This window comes from Oncorhynchus keta, chromosome 29, assembly GCF_023373465.1.
Source record: "Oncorhynchus keta strain PuntledgeMale-10-30-2019 chromosome 29, Oket_V2, whole genome shotgun sequence".
NCBI classification, from domain to species: domain Eukaryota; kingdom Metazoa; phylum Chordata; class Actinopteri; order Salmoniformes; family Salmonidae; genus Oncorhynchus; species Oncorhynchus keta.
The window spans coordinates 53,592,840-53,608,370 of NC_068449.1; the positions used below are offsets into that span (position 1 = coordinate 53,592,840).

Genomic DNA, 15,531 nt, shown 5'->3' on the forward strand with positions numbered 1-15,531 from the left:
GTAAACTCAATATCTAAGACGAAGAGAATTATAGTAGACAGAGGTTTTATTTGCAAGATATGGGAGTCACATAATGTGTGATTAGATGTGTGTTCATGCATGTGTTTTTTATTTTTACAATGGGTGGCCATCAGATTGTGTGTTTTTAGAGTGAAGGCGTGTGCATACGTCCAACGTGACTCTTGTGTCCAAAGCAACAGGCAGTCCTTCTATTTCTATGGCTGTGTCTCTATCCTGCAGTCGGAGGAGGAGTTCCTCTCTGGGCTCCTGCGGTGACGACGACCAGCAAGAGCTGACCTCAGCCCAGCTCTCCAAGAAGATCCACGGTCTCAAGAGGAAGATCCACAAGTACGAGGAGAAGTTTGAGGAGGAGCGCAAATACAGGGTAAATAGTGGCCCCTCTGTAGCGGAAACATTGGACAGCAAGGAAAAATGAGTGAGCCACTTTCTGATTGATTTCTAAAGTAGCTACAGTATATCAGAGAAAGCAGGGCAGCACAACAAGCTTATTATGAGATCTAGCAAGGCATCCGAAGAAATGCACAGAAATAGAAAATTACATTAATAAGACACGACTGGCTTCCTTCAAAGTAAACACGATTAGAGAGTTCATAATGAGACTCAGCTGATGGGAGGGGTGTCAGGAATGGGGTCAACTGATAAAGTCAAGATGTTGTGGGAAGACGTCAAAATACCCACTGCTGCTGTTTGTGGATTAATAGAAATCATGTTGTTGTTTACAGCCCTCACACAGTGACAAGGCTGACAACCCAGAGGTCCTGAAGTGGATGAATGAACTGGCCAAGCTCCGCAAAGACCTGAAAGAGCACAAGCTCCACAAGTCTGAGGAGGACCTCCCTCCGCTGACCCGCCAGCGCAGCAACACCCTGCCCAAGAGCTTTGGCTCCCAGCTGGAGAAGAAGCCCCAACAGGAGAAGGCACCCAAGCCCCCGGTAGAGAACACCCTGGAGGGCGTCCAGAACAAGCTGCAGGAGAAGAGGGACGAGGTGGGGGCGGCCCGAGGACATCAAGGTGAGATAGGAGCCGCCTAGCCGCCACTGTTAATAGCTAAATGCTAATGGTTAACGGCTAAAGGCTAACTAACAGTGTCTTCCTCCTCTGATAGGATATGACTCGGGAGCAGATTGGCGCTGAGAAGGTGGCCTTACAGAAGGCTCTCCTGTACTACGAAGGCATCCACGGTAGACCAGTGAGTGTCTTGTCCACTGTCCCTTTTCTGCCCCCAAAAAAAAAAAAAAACATGATTTCATAGAGCCTTCTAGTTAGCCCACCCATCTGCCTGAACAGTAACTGATAGCTAAAAAAAAATCAAACAAATGCATTAAATCAGTCTCTGTCCAGTGGAAAACCTGACCTAGATCACAACTGAAGAGTGAATAATGTCTTGAACCCGGCTGTTTGTGTGTGTGTGTAGAGTGCACACAAATGTGTACTTTGAACTATGCAATCTTTTCATGCAACCTAGATACAACGTTGGCTGCATTTACACAGGCAGGCATTTTCTGATATTCTTTCCACTAATTGGTCTTCTGACCAATTTACATAAGATCTTTTCACAACAGACCTTTTTCAGAGCTGATCTGGTTGGTCAAAAGATCAATTCATGAAACAAATATTAGAATATGTCTGCTGGTATAAATGCAGCCATAGAGACCCAGATACAACAATACATTATTAAAAGGATGAAATACAAATGAAAACATGACCTTCTGCACTGCAATATATCGTTATTGGCAGACCAAACGTCTTTAGACAGCTGTGACGAGTATTGTTGTCTCAGCGACGACAATGGCTGAAGGACGAGAAGCCAGCTAACGTCTTAATTTACCTGTAAAGGAATCGACATGGAATCCCTTTTTGATTGGACTAATTGCAAGGGCTAATCCTTGTTATGGTTGTTTATCAGAAAGTGGAAAGGTGTCCTTTCTGACACCCATAGCCTTCCCTGTGTGACTTTCTATCCTAGTTTATGGCCAGTTGTCATCTGGTACTATCTGAGGTACTAAAAAAAACATTGGATTTGAATTGATGGGGATGGAATCTATGTTACCTTGCATGTTGTTGTGTGTCAGCCCTAGCTAGCAGAGTGCTATTGTAGCACCACAGGGGAGTGCTAATGCTAGCTAACTAGTGGTTGCTATTGCTAACAATGTGCCTTTCCCTTTTCTCTCTGCCTCTTCTCTAGGTTACCAAGACTGAGAGACAGATCATGAAGCCCCTGTACGACAGATACCGCCTGGTCAAACAGATCCTCTGCAGAGCTTCCACCATCCCCGTCATTGTAAGTATAGCTAGCTCTCTTTGCTCTCTCCCTTCATTTTCTCCACAGCAGAGTTGTTCCTGGGTTTCTCTTTGAGGAGCTGGTGGTAAAGGTCACCACGTAGCTTTGGCTGAAGATCAAGTTCCTTTACATGGGAACTAAATCCTAACAACGCTAATGTTAGCATTAGGCTAGCATTAGCGTCAGTGTCCATAGGCGGGACTGTAGCCATAGCGCTAGGTTAGCCTCAAGGCCAATGCCCTAAACCTAAACTCGGTTTAAGTGGCTCAGTGGATCCACAGGTTCTTAACAGAGCTCAAAGGTGACAAGTTGGGGCCACAGCAACTCAGTTGGCCACAGGGAACTACGAACACATACGCACGCACACCACAGCTGTGCAGACTCTCCCTCTAGACTAGAAAGATGGGTACGGAGGGGCAGAAAACACTGTTCAAGAGTTCAGATTCTCATCAGATATTCACTGAGGCTGGATTCAAACCAGAAGGGGATAAAATATATATATATATATATATCTCACAATAACCTCTAACCAATCATTAAAGATTATTAGAATATATGTTTCCATTGTAATACATTTCGTCTCCATATGGTTTATGTAACGGGTATACAAGAGAGCATTTGAATGTTTTGTCCCAGTTTTCCCTTTTAATTTCTCGTGTAAACACGTTGATTACGCAATATCTAATCTGTGTTATGAACCTAATGTACTGTACAGAACACACTTTATATAATAGATTTAATCCTCGTTATATAAATTGGAGACCTAGCAAACGTTTATGTACTGTACATGGTGGCATATAGGGTTATGTCAACTGCTGAATTCATTGTGGTAAAGAGCTGACTCGTGATACTCTTATCTGTTTGATCTAAGAACCTGTTACACAGCCTGCCTTTCAGAGGTTTAAAATCACACGAGAGCCTAGTGCTATGTTTTCTCTGAAGAAGCCTATTGTGGTCGTGAAAAGGTCCCACAAACAAGAGCAGGTCATTCTGATCCTAGTACTTGGTACAGGTTCCAAAAGAAGCATAGAAATCCTACAGTGACAAACCTGATCCGGGATCAGTTTGTAGTGGATGCTATTCAGTTTCTTTATGTGCTCTGTAGTCAGAGCTGAACTGGGGTCAGTTCTCGAGTGGTAACCCCTCCTTGTTAACTCTCAGGCCTCCCCCTCCAGCAAACGCAGAGGTCCTGTACTTCAGCCCATTATCGAGGGCGAAGCCGCGCTCTTCTTTGACGACATCAAGGTGAAGACACACTGCTGCTCGTGCTCGACTAATCAGTGATCAGAACGCAACTCCCTCCCCCTCACACCCTCCAATCCCCTACTCCCTCACCTCTCAACCAAACCTGATTGCAGCCTGTGGATTGGGTGGCCACCCATAGCACTCGTGGGGGGGGCGGTTTTGATTCAATATCAACTTGGTTTTTAATGCTTAGATTGCTGCTTCATGACTTGTTAGATTGATTGCTTTGGGATCAACTTGATAGTGTGTGAGAAGGACTAACAAGGCGACTTGCCTGTGCATGGTGTGTGTCAATGTGTGTGTACACCAAAAATAAATAAGATGATCAAATAATCCAATCAAGCAAAAATAGGGAGATCGTCAAATCAACTCTGGTCTTGAGATGCTCATCATGTCTGTGCTGAAATTTGTGGATGTGTTAGAATAGTTCTGATTGTCTCAATCTAAAATAAATTCAAAGTGGAAAAGTTAACAATAGACATGTATTAACCTCATCAAACTGGCCTGTGCCTGAAAAATGACTGAATAAATGTTTCTTTGTGCTCTGATTCCAGTAACATTAAATGAACAATACTTGATTCTCTTGCATTAACATAGCTCTTGACCCTGGGGGTCCCTTGACAGCCCCATGGCACTACGATCAGTTCACCCCAGCATCGCTCACCCTTTCCCCCTTAACCCTCCACTGACCTCCCACTTCGCTGGTTTTGTGCCCATAGGAGGAGGAGGATGGCTCTGAGGATGACTCTGAGTCCAACAACAAGCCCCAGATCACAGGGACAGTGCGTCCAGACTTCAGTATGCTGGGCTTCCTGGACCAGCTGGAGGAGGAGACGGACGGCTTCATCTCGCCCGTCGACGAGCTCTCGCCCTCCAAGAACACCACCGACATGCGTCTGTCCAACCTGCATTCGGCCACCATGTAAGCACCCAAGCCAGCCCTGACCTCTTCTTAATTGTCCCTGAGGTTATAAATAAAGTTGAATTGGATTAAATATAATTGACCTGTATCTAAAGCATCTGGATGGGTGAATAACACGGGCATTGTAGTTTAGATTGTAGAATTAAAGTACTGCAATCATTCGTAGTCTCGTGTTATTGTTGATGTCTTATCTATTCAAGTTAGCTGTGGTATTTCATGTGTTTAGAAGAACGTTCACTTCTTAAACAACTAAGATTGAAACAGCCTGAAGGACTTTAAAAGCATTTTAGAGTCAAAACAACCTTTGAGGTTCAGATGCCTAAAGCGGTGTTTGGTTCTCCCCCACACACAGGCCGGAACTAGTGGAGCAGCTACAAGAGGCCCGGGAGGAGAAAAAGAGAATCCGCAAGAACCTAAGAGAGTTTGAAGATCAATTCTTCAGGCAAAATGGCAGGTAAGATGACGTTTCCGGTTTTGTTTCGTGTCATAGTTGGACTAAATGTAAACAATTAGATGATGCGAGGTGATTTACTGTCCTTCATCTTGGGTTGCACAGCCATTTTGCCCGTCGTCCATTCAGCTAATGTTTGTATTTTGCTTCCTCCCACTTGCTGTTGCCATAGAAACGTGCAGAAGGAAGACCGCTCCCCTTTGGCGGTAGAGTATAACGAATACAAGCACATCAAAGCCAAGCTTAGGCTGATAGAGGTTCTCATCAGCAAAGGAGATGCCTCTAAGTTCACCTAAAGAAAAGAAAACCTCAAAGACTGACAGAGGAATGAATGAGGCTCAGTCTCAATAAGAGATGAACCACACCAGCCCATGGAAAGGAAAACAGATACACCTCATCATCCCTCACAATATGTTTATTTCTTTCTTGTGCCATAGACTCATTTGGCTTCAGGAGATGCCAACATGTTGCCCCCTGATTAATCCCAACTGTAGAAGGGAAACGGTATGGTTTAGTTACTGACCTGAGAGGTGTTGGAACTGACATGTAGGTGCTGCCCCGGAGGCTACTCCATCTTGTCTGTTGTTTCCCTCGTATAGAAGAAGAACCCCGGAACTCAAAATGTCGGGCATCTTTGAATGACTACTAACCTAACGTAGCAGGCCTTAAAAGACACCTGAGTAGAGTCCCCACATCGGTTTTTCAGGGGAAGTGGAGGAAAATACTGTATCCCTGAACCAGAAACATCCTAATTTTCCTGACCCCGCAGAGAGTGGACCAAAACCAACCTTTTTTCAAAGGAAGATTTTTTTAAACATTTTTGGTGCATCTTGATATTGATTGATACCAAGAACTACCCTACATCAAATAGTCATCACTAATTTAAAGGATACATTTACAAAGAGTGTTGTATTGATTTAATTTATTTTTCTTCCTTTGAATGTTTATATAGACTCATATAGTTCATATAGACTTTTATATTGGATTCAAAAAAAGTCTTCATGTGGAGTGTAACATTAGATTTGGGATTATGTACTTTAAGGTATTGCCATTTTGAGAAACAAGATTTTGTAATCAGAACTTAAATGAGGGGATTGTGTATTTTTGTAAGGGAGACAGACAGTTACAATCTGCATGCAAACAACCAATCAGACAGCCAGTCTAGCAGAGTTCAGCCAATGGATGGATTTTTTAAATGTAACTCATGATTGGTGCCATATGCCACATTCACGTGCAAGTCGGAACTAGGAAACTCTGAAATCTTCGACTTGCAAACTAGTTGAACGCTGCACATGTATAAATACAACCAGTTAGCAAGTCGAACATTTCCGACTTTCCTAGTTCCGACTAGCACGTGAACGTGGCAATTATCTCGATGTTAACCTAGGAAAACACACTTGTCATCATCAATGCTTATATTTGTTTGTTTCCAGAAATTGTGTGTATTTTTAGCATACTATGAGGAAATGTCAGAGGAGCGTTAATTTGTTTAAACTGAGAACTAGAATGCAAAAATAGTCTATGATGTGTTATTATGATCCAAAGAAAATGACTCAGATTGCATACCAAAATAGTGTAGTGGATCAATGTATACAATTTCATTAATTATTGTGATCATGGTCATCAGTCACTTATGGATTTGACTGCTTGTATATTATTTTGCATTTGTCTGTTTTCTTTTCCTATTCACTTTGTGTGAAAATAAGCTATCTTGTCTTGAAATCAGTGGTATATTTTTGCTCAAACCTTTCAACACTGACAAGGGCCATTTTGTGTGGAACATCCATCCTTAAAAGTCCCAATAACTATCAAAATAGCTGCCAATCCCCAACGCAGAGCCTTCAATACTCAATCAAGGCATGCTGCTTTCTTTTTTTATGTGGGTATTTTCATAGCCTATTTGTTCCTTGTAAATATGGATCCAGATCTATGTTTACATTGCTAAGTGAGCAAGTACATTTTTCCTTTTTCTCCAAAATGGATCATTTTAATAGTGTGACTTTCGTTTTTATTGAACGTAAAACACTGGTGGACATAATGAATTATGGGTGTGTACATTTTAGTACATAAATTGTATATATAATATAAAACCAAACATATTTTTACTGAGTTTGTTGGCGTTGGGTTTTCATTGGTGTGTTTGTGTGGTACTGAATTGGTGAATGTCAACACATTTCACAGAACACTGCAAATTCATTCATATTGGTTGAACTCTACAACAAAATGAATTTCTTTACACAAAGTCCCCCTATATGCACCGCTCATTTATCCACAAGCAAATCCTTATTCCCAGACCAACCTATAAAATAGCTTCTTGATTTAAAACAACTACAGGACAAGCTGGAATTACGTTTTATTTGTTCAGGGAAAAATGTCATCCATTTAGAAGGTACAAAATTAAATATGATAAACTTAACAATCCAGTTATAGATCCACTAATAAGCCCTTATTTGCAAACAATGACCCAATGATTTGGAATTGTCGCCATTGCCGTGGTGAAATAAGAATAATAGGAATGAATAGGCTTTTCCCCTAGCCTGGTTGCTGATCGGTTTGTTGTCTTGCCAACAGCACAAATGGATTAAGGACCAGGCTATAATAGAACACACTGAGCCTCCCTCAGGTATTGCCCTAGCTCAGCTTTGAATAAACAAAATGTCACTATGTCATTGTCTACACTGAGGGTGACGAATTATAAATCAAAATAGTAATGATTCCCCTTGGGCAAATTTGTGGCTATTGATGTATTAAAACAAAAGACAAACAAGGAGACCAGCCGTCCCTATAGATAACGACGTTTGTCTTAACCCCAGTTACAGCGGAGAAAGACGTGGCTTCAGAGAAATGGTAGACAATACAATATATACCAGCCTCCATTGGCTGAGACGTTCGGTAATAGGACTGAATAGGCAGAATGCACAGACAGTTATTTTTATCACTTGCATATCAAACACACAGATCTTGAGAGAAGTCATTGAAGTAACGGCCGGGAAACGATGCAGAGATGTTCAGAGTGCAGCGTCCCCTGACCCTCGATACAAACGGCACTACATTACCGAGCTGTTCGTTATTGCTAATAACATGACCCAATATAATCTGTTCCTTAAACCTAGTCAATGACCCAAGACTAATTCTGCAGGTCAAATCAACCAATCTTAATGTCTTTGGTCTGAATGCTGTGTCATCACAGAAGGAACTGGTGGGAACCATGAACAGATAATCTGTAAATCAACCTATTATCCGCCAGGCTACAAATGTGCACTCATTCTGACATTGAGATGATTTATTCCTAATCTGGGGTTACAGGGATCAAAGAAATGTGGATTAGCTGTATGTGTTTTGTTTATAATGTAACAATGAGTCTTTTTAGCATTTCCTCTCGACAACATGCACACAGACATTTTAACATCCATTTAACAAAAAGACACTTCACCAATACTACTGTAATAAAATCACTCCAACGGCGTCGCAATCAAAGAAATATTGATAAATGTAAGATTGAGGACATGTAAGTAACTCCAGTCATTCAGTTAGTCTTTTTAATGTAGAAATAGACTGGTATTGTGGGTATGGCATTAGAATGCCATGTATTTATTGGGCTTGAGTATGGAACTGTCTGCCTGCTGTTCACTCATGTATTAATCTGGTATCATCTGTCCTCAAACTGACCCAAGAACAGCGGTAAAAGACCAGATCCCAGGTAAAGGGCTTCAATGTTCACCTCTGACATGTATAATTTTTCAAATCCCAAAAAACTATTCAATTCAATAAATTATCTTAAAGCAACAAAAAGCTGGTTTAATTAAAACTGTTCAAGTTATGTACATCAATCTGCATAGAAGACAATTAACTCAAAATATATCATCTCTTACGGTAAACTGTATAGGGAAAGTGCTATGGAAAAGCAGCCCCCTTCCCTCCATCCAGCCACCCCCATTCACAGGGCGTTGTTATTAAAGTACATTAGCATTAGCAGCCATGCTAATTCCCCCTGGGCCTCTAGGGGGAGCCACTGAACCAGCCACTGGGTCTCACACCAGGCTGAAGCCCTCGTACTGCTCCACGGCCTGGGTGAGACGGCGGTGTAGGGTCTGTTTGGTCTGGTAGCGGGGCATGTCCAGCAGGTTGTAGCAGGTGTGGGCCACGGGCAGATAGTGCTCCTCGGCCGACGTGGACTGGATGGAGATGCGGAGGCTCTCCATGCCATGGATGGGGATGCGGTCGCTGCCCGTCAGGAATACTGGGAAAGAGGGGACAGTAAAGGGGAGGGCTAGTGTTAGCATTAGGTATAGTATTATAGTTGAGAGAGGGAGAGATAGCATTAGATGTACAGTATCAGAGGCTGAGAGTACTAATACTCAAGCAGTTTGTTTCCTTGTAGCTTTAGAAATAGATAACATTGAGCTTGAGCCACTGGCTAAGTCCCAACACTAGTACAGTGCCTTGCGAAAGTATTCGGCCCCCTTGAACTTTGCGACCTTTTGCCACATTTCAGGCTTCAAACATAAAGATAAAACTGTATTTTTTTGTGAAGAATCAACAACAAGTGGGACACAATAATGAAGTGGAACGACATTTATTGGATATTTCAAACTTTTTTAACAAATCAAAAACTGAAAAATTGGGCGTGCAAAATTATTCAGCCCCCTTAAGTTAATACTTTGTAGCGCCACCTTTTGCTGCGATTACAGCTGTAAGTCGCTTGGGGTATGTCTCTATCAGTTTTGCACATCGAGAGACTGACATTTTTTCCCATTCCTCCTTACAAAACAGCTCGAGCTCAGTGAGGTTGGATGGAGAGCATTTGTGAACAGCAGTTTTCAGTTCTTTCCATAGATTCTCTATTGGATTCAGGTCTGGGCTTTGACTTGGCCATTCTAACACCTGGATATGTTTATTTTTGAACCATTCCATTGTAGATTTTGCTTTATGTTTTGGATCATTGTCTTGTTGGAAGACAAATCTCCGTCCCAGTCTCAGGTCTTTTGCAGACTCCATCAGGTTTTCTTCCAGAATGGTCCTGTATTTGGCTCCATCCATCTTCCCATCAATTTTAACCATCTTCCCTGTCCCTGCTGAAGAAAAGCAGGCCCAAACCATGATGCTGCCAACCATGTTTGACAGTGGGGATGGTTGTTCAGGGTGATGAGCTGTGTTGTTTACGGCAAAAATAACGTTTTGCATTGTTGCCAAAAAGTTTGATTTTGGTTTCATCTGACCAGAGCAGCTTCTTCCACATGCAGCAGCCTAGTGGTTAGAGCGTTGGACTAGTAACCGGAAGGTTGCGAGTTCCCCGAGCTGACAAGGTACAAATCTGTCGTTCTGCCCTGAACAGGCAGTTAAACTGTTCCCAGGCCGTCATTGAAAATAAGAATATGTTCTTAACTGACTTGCCTGGTTAAATAAAGGTAAAAAAAAAAAAATGTTTGGTGTGTCTCCCAGGTGGCTTGTGGCAAACTTTAAACGACACTTTTTATGGATATCTTTAAGAAATGGCTTTCTTCTTGCCACTCTTCCATAGAGGCCAGATTTGTGCAATATTGGACTGATTGTTGTCCTATGGACAGAGTCCCCACCTCAGCTGTAGATCTCTGCAGTTCATCCAGAGTGATCATGGGCCTATTGGCTGCATCTCTGATCAGTCTTCTCCTTGTATGAGCTGAAAGTTTAGAGGGACGGCCAGGTCTTGGTAGATTTGCAGTGGTCTGATACTCCTTCCATTTCAATATTATCGCTTGCACAGTGCTCCTTGGGATGTTTAAAGCTTGGGAAATCTTTTTGTATCCAAATCCGTCTTTAAACTTCTTCACAACAGTATCTCGGTCCTGCCTGGTGTGTTCCTTGTTCTTCATGATGCTCTCTGCGCTTTTAACGGACCTCTGAGACTATCACAGTGCAGGTGCATTTATACGGAGACTTGATTTACACACAGGTGGATTGTATTTATCATCATTAGTCATTTAGGTCAACATTGGATCATTCAGAGATCCTCACTGAACTTCTGGAGAGAGTTTACTGCACTGAAAGTAAAGGGGCTGAATAATTTTGCACACCCAATTTTTCAGTTTTTGATTTGTTAAAAAAGTTTGAAATATCCAATAAATGTCGTTCCACTTCATGATTGTGTCCCACTTGTTGTTGATTCTTCACAAAAAAATACAGTTTTATATCTTTATGTTTGAAGCCTGAAATGTGGCAAAAGGTCGCAAAGTTCAAGGGGGCCGAATACTTTCGCAAGGCACTGTAAGTGCCTATTTAGACCTTGAGTAAAACTACAGATTGTCATTGTGATAGTTTAATGAGGTGTTGGCTGAGGGCTCTACTCAGTATTTACATAAGAACCAAGGGCTCTCGTATTAATACTTACATAAGAACCGAGGGCTCTACTCAGTATTTACATAAGAACCGAGGGCTCTCGTATTAATACTTACATAAGAACCGAGGGCTCTACTCAGTATTTACATAAGAACCGAGGGCTCTCGTATTAATACTTACATAAGAACCGAGGGCTCTCGTATTAATACTTACATAAGAACCGAGGGCTCTCGTATTAATACTTACATAAGAACCGAGGGCTCTCGTATTAATACTTACATAAGAACCGAGGGCTCAGTATTTACATTAGAAAAGAACCAGTATTTACATAAGAACCGAGGGCTCTCGTATTAATACTTACATAAGAACCGAGGGCTCTCCTATTAATACTTACATAAGAACCGAGGGCTCTTAATATTAATACTTAGAAAATAACCGAGGGCTCTTAGTATTTACAAGAACCGAGGGCTCTCGTATTAATACTTAGGGCTCTCAATACTTACATAAGAACCGAGGGCTCTCGTATTAATACTTAGAAAAGAACCGAGGGCTCTACTCAGTATTTACATAAGAACCGAGGGCTCTTAATACTTACATAAGAACGGAGGGGTATTAATACTTACATCTCGTATTAATACTTACATAAGAACCGAGGGCTCTCGTATTAATACTTACATAAGAACCGAGGGCTCTCGTATTAATACTTACATAAGAACCGAGGGCTCGTATTAATACTTAGAAAAGAACCGAGGGCTCTACCTAGTACTTACATAAGAACCGAGGTCTCTCATAGTACTTACATAGGTCTCTACATAGTACTTACATAAGAACCGAGGTCTCTACATAGTACTTACATAAGAACCGAGGTCTACATAGTACTTACATAGGTCTCTACATAGTACTTACATAAGAACCGAGGGCTCTACTTAGTACTTACATAAGAACCGCTTCTTCTTTCCAGAGTGGCTCTTCCAGAGGGAACTCATGGAATACCTCCCAAAACATCCTCACAGTCGGATGAGTGGCTGAATACTCTCCTTTGTAAACCGCATTCTGTAGTAGAAAAGCCAAAACAACATAATATGGTTCTATTATATTAGGGACAGTTATCTAACTGAAGTTGGCCAACTGCTATGATTTGTATAAAGCATTCTACTTGGTCACTATCATTAAGTGTTATTCAGAGTTAGAACATGATTCCTTCATATGTGACAGCCTGTGGAATTCCTCAGAGCTGTGTGTGTGTGTGTGTGTGTGTGTGTGTGGTGCAGACCCTTTACCTAGCCTAATGTAGCCCCAGCGTTCAAACTTCATACACATTTCCCACATTCTGAGCAGTTCTGTGAAAACACCCCGCTTATGCAAGAGTCCCCATCATGTTGTCAATATCCTGCACACGACACTCCCAGTAAACACAGATCACAGACCCCTTACAATCATCTGAAGACATCAACACGCTAAAAACAAAACGAATCTAGGAGAAGCCCAGTGTACATTACTTACGGTGACCTTTTTAACTTCCTCCATTAGTCAATGGCTAATCCCCATGCCCTCCCCGGCTCAGCGAGCCAACATGTCCCGACACTCGAACTTGACCAGACAGACTTTCGAACTTCCTGGTTTCTGACTGAAGGGTTTTGTCTAATTGGCTATGCCCTCAGGAACTACCTGGTCAAGGTTCGTTTTAGTGATGGGTCAACAATTAAAACAATTATTTTGATTCGTTTTGACACTGTGCTTTGCAGTATGGCATCAACTGTTTTATTATATTTCACACCCATTTTGATGTTCTCCGGTAACAGTATGTAGTGTCAACACCAGTGTTTTCCGTGGATGTTTGACTCAGTGATCGACTGCCCTGGGGTGTATTCACTCTTACATTCTCCATCATCTACCATGTAGGGTTAGCTTAGCATTCTCACATTCTCCATCACCCACCATTAGGATTAGCTTAGCATTAGCACTCACATTCTCCATCACCTACCATTAGGGTTAGCTTTGTATCACCTACCATTAGGGTTAGCTTTGTATCACCTACCATTAGCATGAGCGTTAGCTTTAAAGCTCACCTTCTCCATTTCTTCCCAGTTATAGTTGTTGTTTCCCACCACCATGGCCATAAGCTCGGAGGGCTGGAACAGCGACAGGATCTTCCCACCACACACCTTCAGGAACCCAGAGGAGAAGGCCTGGTACAGCTCGCTCACAGAGTCCCTGAACATGTACTTCAGGTAGGCCTCCACAAACTCCTCCCTGACACAGAGAGAGACACAGACCGACAGACATAACACAAAGAATATTGAGTGGCCATACAGTTAACCATCCCAATTTTGGAGATCCAATCAGTAGTCTGGTTGTAGTGAATAGCCAGAGCCAGCCCTAACCTTTGTGGCCTGTATGCAAACACTCTTGGCAGCAAATAGAAACATTTGACATTTTAATAATTTCCTGCAATTCTACACATTTTGCCATGGAGTGGAGAGAAAGTTTTGCAGTTGTGAAACTAATTTCATGCAATTCTACTATTTAACATGGGACGGAGAGAAAATGTTGTAGTTTTAAAGCAAATTTCTGGCACGTATACACATTTTGCGACGGGGTGGATAGAAACGTTTGCAGTTTCAAAGCGAATTCAGTGATATTCTGCACATTTTGCCATGACTTATGCCATCTTCATATGATTTTTGAGTGAGAGAAATTCCCTGTAACCATTTTCATTTGTTAATGCTTAAACCCCTGCCTGTCTCATGTTGCTGCACTAATACACACACACACACACACACACACACACACACGTGATGTGACAATCCCCTCCAACTACGGCCATGCCACAGAGGGGTTGTCAGCCCTAAGATGGCCGTCATGGTGAAGACTACATGGCCCATAACCCACTGCTCTACAGGTCAGCTGGCCTGAGTGGCCTCCTTATGGTTTAAATGAATGGTTTCCCCACATGGAGAGCAGCAGGAGCTGCTGAAGACTATCCAAGCGCCATAGAACTGTTTAAACAAAGGACTTTCCTTCAGCTTGATCACTGAATAAGTTATACTCTGACACAGCTAGGCCTTTTGATTTAGTTGGTCATTACTCTATTATTTGATGAACAAGTTTGTTATTAAAAGTCATCATATAGGGATGATTTCTGTATTTTGAACATTACATATCTTGAAAATGTGATTGCTGACAAGCAAAACCTTTTGGGACTATGTCAACAATGGACAAATACCAAAATATAGTTTTGGGTGAAATGTTCCTTTGAGGCTGCGACTGAACATGTTGTTCCTGTGACTGTCAGCTTCATTCTCATGGCAGGCCTATCCCCTCAGGAAGGGAATAGGGCTTTGTGAGGATAGAGAATATCAGTGAGAGCAGCACTAAGCCTGTGTCTCAAGTGGCACCCAATTCCCTATATAGTGCACTACTTCAAAGGAAATAGGTTGCCATTTGTGACACAGACTAGCGGTCTCTCCCAGGAGGAGGTGTCACAGGGGAGGTGTTCTGTGTTCTGGAGACACGCTCTACTGGGCAGATTGGAGACCCGGAGACCCTTGGCCACTGCACCGGCCAATCAAAACAGATTAAAATAGACTATACATAACCCTCCACCATAACCATCTATAATTGAGATCCATGGGACTGAGACACCCGTACTGTGCATTCTGCAATGTGGATTGGAGCTCTACTCATTAATACTTTCATCCTAGTAATAAACAACCATGACAGTTAAAGGATGGGACTATCCTGATTAATTTCTCTCATTTAGTCAGGAACTTAACTGGTAAAGAACTTTATCTTTAAAACAGCACATGACTGGATAGAGAGTCAACTGTGCCCTTGCACATAGGATGTTCACACACACACACACACACACACACACACACACACAATCTGTCCCTGTGTGAGGTTCCTGTGAGGAGGATAAGATGATGATGGCAGTGTGTGTCAGGACTGGAGTTCAGCACAGCATGGCCCAGGGAGGATGTGTGAACTCTGTGTAGCAACATGGTTGGCCACCCACCTGATTTCCTGACAGATACTGTAGCAGCCAGCTACAGAGACGTAAGGAGAGCTGCAGGGGAATAGGAACGTTGCTCTTCGGCCTACTCTCCCTTTCTTACTAAAACACACACATGTGGCTAATATACACTCACATACACTGACACAGTCACACTCAAACAGACACACACACACACTCCCCAGCCTCTCCCTCCAGAGATTTAACTGACGAGCCCCACAGACAGAAATAAAAACACTCGATCTGACAAACGGCAATGAGGAATGGGAGCAGGAAACTTG

General features: G+C 42.4%; 1 protein-coding gene and 1 pseudogene across 1 annotated transcript in view; one reads left to right on the forward strand and one right to left on the reverse strand.

Moving 5' to 3' along the window:
* LOC118383878 (protein FAM13A-like) overlaps positions 1-7,030 on the forward strand; it is an 83,654-nt gene extending 76,624 nt beyond the window's left edge. Inside the window, 9 exon segments of the mRNA XM_052485239.1 lie at positions 241-385; positions 744-1,010; positions 1,012-1,032; positions 1,127-1,210; positions 2,207-2,302; positions 3,464-3,547; positions 4,267-4,469; positions 4,822-4,923; positions 5,093-7,030. Coding sequence (XP_052341199.1) covers positions 241-385; positions 744-1,010; positions 1,012-1,032; positions 1,127-1,210; positions 2,207-2,302; positions 3,464-3,547; positions 4,267-4,469; positions 4,822-4,923; positions 5,093-5,216 — 1,126 coding nt within the window. The 3' untranslated portion in view covers positions 5,217-7,030.
* An 855-nt stretch (positions 7,031-7,885) lies between these two features.
* Positions 7,886-15,531, reverse strand: part of LOC127913681 (probable E3 ubiquitin-protein ligase HERC3) — a 37,142-nt pseudogene continuing 29,496 nt past the window's right edge.